The 3,260-nt window shown below is 40.6% G+C and overlaps 1 protein-coding gene across 1 annotated transcript; it reads left to right on the forward strand.

The window, feature by feature from the left end:
- The first annotated feature begins 630 nt into the window (after positions 1–630).
- LOC130982661 (tubulin alpha-2 chain-like) lies at positions 631–2,799 on the forward strand. The gene is made up of 4 exons (XM_057906709.1): positions 631–913; positions 1,193–1,427; positions 1,506–1,876; positions 1,971–2,799. Exons 1-4 carry the CDS (start codon positions 821–823, stop codon positions 2,625–2,627), a joined length of 1,356 nt encoding a protein of 451 aa, XP_057762692.1. The 5' UTR covers positions 631–820; the 3' UTR covers positions 2,628–2,799.
- Positions 2,800–3,260: the final 461 nt, after the last annotated feature.

Raw genomic sequence — 3,260 nt, forward strand, 5'->3', positions numbered from 1 at the left:
TTCTGTTACTTCCCAAACAGGCTCTTACACGTATTATGACTTTTCATCATTTAAAAATTAAAAAAACTTCTGCTGTGTTTTTTAAATGAATTCTAAATATAAATATTATAATTTTTAAAAAATAAAAATTTTATCAAAGTAAACTAAGTTAGGAAAGATAAATGGAATCAGCCTAAATTATCCCCCGCAACAAGTAAAAAGCAATATTTTGGCAGTTGCTTGGACTCAGCCTCAAAGCTCCACGTATTAGCATAGGATGAAAATTTAATAATTTCATCTACATGCATGAGACATCGCGAGCCCGCCGAGCCCCGGTATAAATTAAACAAGAGATTAATTCATAAAGTCACCTACTTACTTTTAGAATTTACTTAGTCATGTCCATCAAAGTACGTAACAATAATAATAATCAGTGTGATTCTTTCGAATTGGAGAATCCGCATGTAAACGTGGAGGCATCTTGCTCTTGGTGAGAGTGAGACGCTGCCCGTGAAAATCTAAGCGATCCAACTAAATTTTGACGGCAAAAGTAGCCCAATATAAATAAAGAAAAAACAAATTTTGTTTTAAATCCTTTTAAAGAGATTAAAATAATAATATTACCAAAAAAATCTGGACCCCAAACTCTCGTGTTTTGAGTGACACACTTTCGATCCCGCGATATAAAATGAAGGAACGCCATTAGCGGGTAGTTTCCAAACACAGTTTCAGAGAAGCGTCTTAATAAACGCTAACCTCTCCTAGTTGCTCTGCTCCTTCTTCTTCAATCTTCCTTCTCCTTCTTAGATTTCGATACTCTTTCTGCGATTAACCTGAGAAAATGAGAGAGTGCATTTCGATCCACATTGGTCAGGCCGGTATTCAGGTCGGAAATGCTTGCTGGGAGCTCTACTGCCTCGAACACGGCATTCAGGTACTTTCCATCTCAATAGATCTACATTTTTTACGCCACATTTTAGCGAACGTTGATCGTATCTTTCCGTTTTGCGTCATTTGTATATAGATCATAGATCATAATGTTAACAGCATTTTCTAGTGGCTTTACTTTCACGATATTGCCTGGATCTTGAAGATTACTATCTATTGTGTTGTGTCTCTTCCAAATCTGGATCTATTATTGGTATCGGTAATTCCTGTTTGAAGCTTCCGCTAACTGGCTTTTATTTATTTATTTTTCTTGTGGATCGCTTAGCCTGATGGCCAGATGCCAGGTGATAAGACCGTTGGGGGAGGTGATGATGCTTTCAACACCTTCTTCAGTGAAACTGGAGCTGGAAAGCATGTACCCCGTGCAGTTTTTGTAGATCTTGAGCCCACTGTCATTGATGAAGTGAGGACTGGCACATATCGTCAACTATTCCATCCTGAGCAACTCATTAGCGGAAAGGAGGACGCGGCAAACAACTTTGCCCGTGGCCACTATACCAGTAATGCCTCAACAGTCTCTGCATTTTGTGCTTTAAATTGTTTTTTACTAATTCGATGGTTGTCTTGTTTAAATTCAGTTGGGAAGGAGATAGTTGATCTTTGCTTGGACCGTATCAGAAAGCTTGCAGATAACTGTACTGGTCTGCAAGGTTTTCTGGTGTTCAATGCCGTAGGTGGTGGCACTGGTTCTGGCCTTGGATCCCTTTTGCTGGAGAGGCTTTCAGTGGATTATGGCAAGAAGTCCAAGCTTGGTTTCACTGTCTATCCTTCACCACAGGTTTCAACTTCTGTTGTTGAGCCTTACAACAGTGTCCTCTCTACCCATTCCCTTCTTGAGCACACTGATGTTGCTGTGTTGCTCGACAATGAAGCCATATATGATATTTGCAGGCGCTCCCTTGACATTGACCGACCAACCTACACTAACCTCAATCGCCTTGTCTCTCAAGTACTTTCTTCACCTCTTATTGTTACATATGTTTAAATACAATTCTGATTTATCAATTTATTGCATGATATCATGTTCATCATAATATCTTCAGGTGATTTCATCGCTGACAGCCTCTCTGCGGTTTGATGGTGCGCTGAACGTTGATGTCACCGAGTTCCAAACTAACTTGGTACCATACCCCAGGATCCACTTCATGCTTTCATCCTATGCACCTGTGATCTCAGCAGAGAAGGCATACCATGAACAACTATCAGTGAATGAAATCACCAACAGCGCATTCGAGCCATCTTCTATGATGGCAAAATGTGATCCACGCCATGGAAAATATATGGCTTGCTGTCTCATGTACAGAGGTGATGTGGTGCCTAAAGATGTCAATGCAGCTGTGGCAACTATTAAGACCAAGCGCACTATTCAATTTGTTGACTGGTGCCCCACTGGATTCAAATGCGGAATCAATTATCAACCTCCAACTGTTGTTCCAGGAGGTGATCTTGCCAAGGTGCAGAGGGCTGTTTGCATGATCTCAAACTCCACCAGTGTTGCCGAGGTTTTCTCCCGCATTGACCACAAATTCGACCTTATGTATGCAAAGAGGGCCTTCGTTCACTGGTACGTTGGTGAGGGGATGGAAGAGGGTGAGTTCTCTGAGGCTCGTGAAGATCTTGCTGCCCTTGAGAAGGACTATGAGGAGGTTGGTGCAGAGGCTACAGAAGGTGATGAAGGTGAAGAAGGAGAGGAGTATTGATTTGTAAGTTTGCTCGTGCAATGTGTAGCTTTGCTTTATTCTATTATGTTTCGTGAATAAGTTATCGTTGCTCTTGTTTGTTTGGTGTTCCAATGGTGGAGATTGCTTTGTTCCAGTACTCAGTTTCAATGTATGACGTGGCTCTTAGCTAAAATGATTGGGAACTGTACTCTATGTTTTTAATTAAATAGATAAGAAATCACACAATACGTGCTGGCACCTGGCTTTTTTATAATAAATAAATATGAAAAAACTTTTATTTATCAAAACGCGCACCAAACAAAATAATTCCAAGAATACACATGGTAATTTTAAGGTTTATACCCCATTTCAGCTTAAGCAATCACGAAATGGAGCAGACAACATTAGTAAAATTACAGTTCGCCCTCCTCGCACCTGGCACGCATGAAATGGACCAAATCAGGCTCGGCACACACGATTTGGTCCAACTCAGGGGTAGCAGCAATGAATTGGCTCAAATCAGTGGCAGCGTCCGTGAAATGGGGTTATCGTGACTAGCACACACAAATTGGGATGTGTTTGGTAAACATGTTAGAAGCATAAGAAGTACGTCTAATCTTTTTAAATGCTGTAATTTTTGTTTGATTCTAGGTTTGAACTACCGTTCACCAG

This window comes from Arachis stenosperma, chromosome 5 (assembly GCF_014773155.1).
Source record: "Arachis stenosperma cultivar V10309 chromosome 5, arast.V10309.gnm1.PFL2, whole genome shotgun sequence".
NCBI classification, from domain to species: Eukaryota; Viridiplantae; Streptophyta; class Magnoliopsida; order Fabales; family Fabaceae; genus Arachis; species Arachis stenosperma.

Excerpts from the sequence above, each read along its gene's own strand:
- LOC130982661 (XM_057906709.1), top strand. The coding sequence starts at position 821 with ATGAGAGAGTGCATTTCGATCCACATTGGTCAGGCCGGTATTCAGGTC. Across the intron at positions 914-1,192 it reads GCCTCGAACACGGCATTCAG|CCTGATGGCCAGATGCCAGG; the intron begins GTACTTTCCATC and ends TGGATCGCTTAG. Across the intron at positions 1,428-1,505 it reads TGCCCGTGGCCACTATACCA|TTGGGAAGGAGATAGTTGAT; the intron begins GTAATGCCTCAA and ends GTTTAAATTCAG.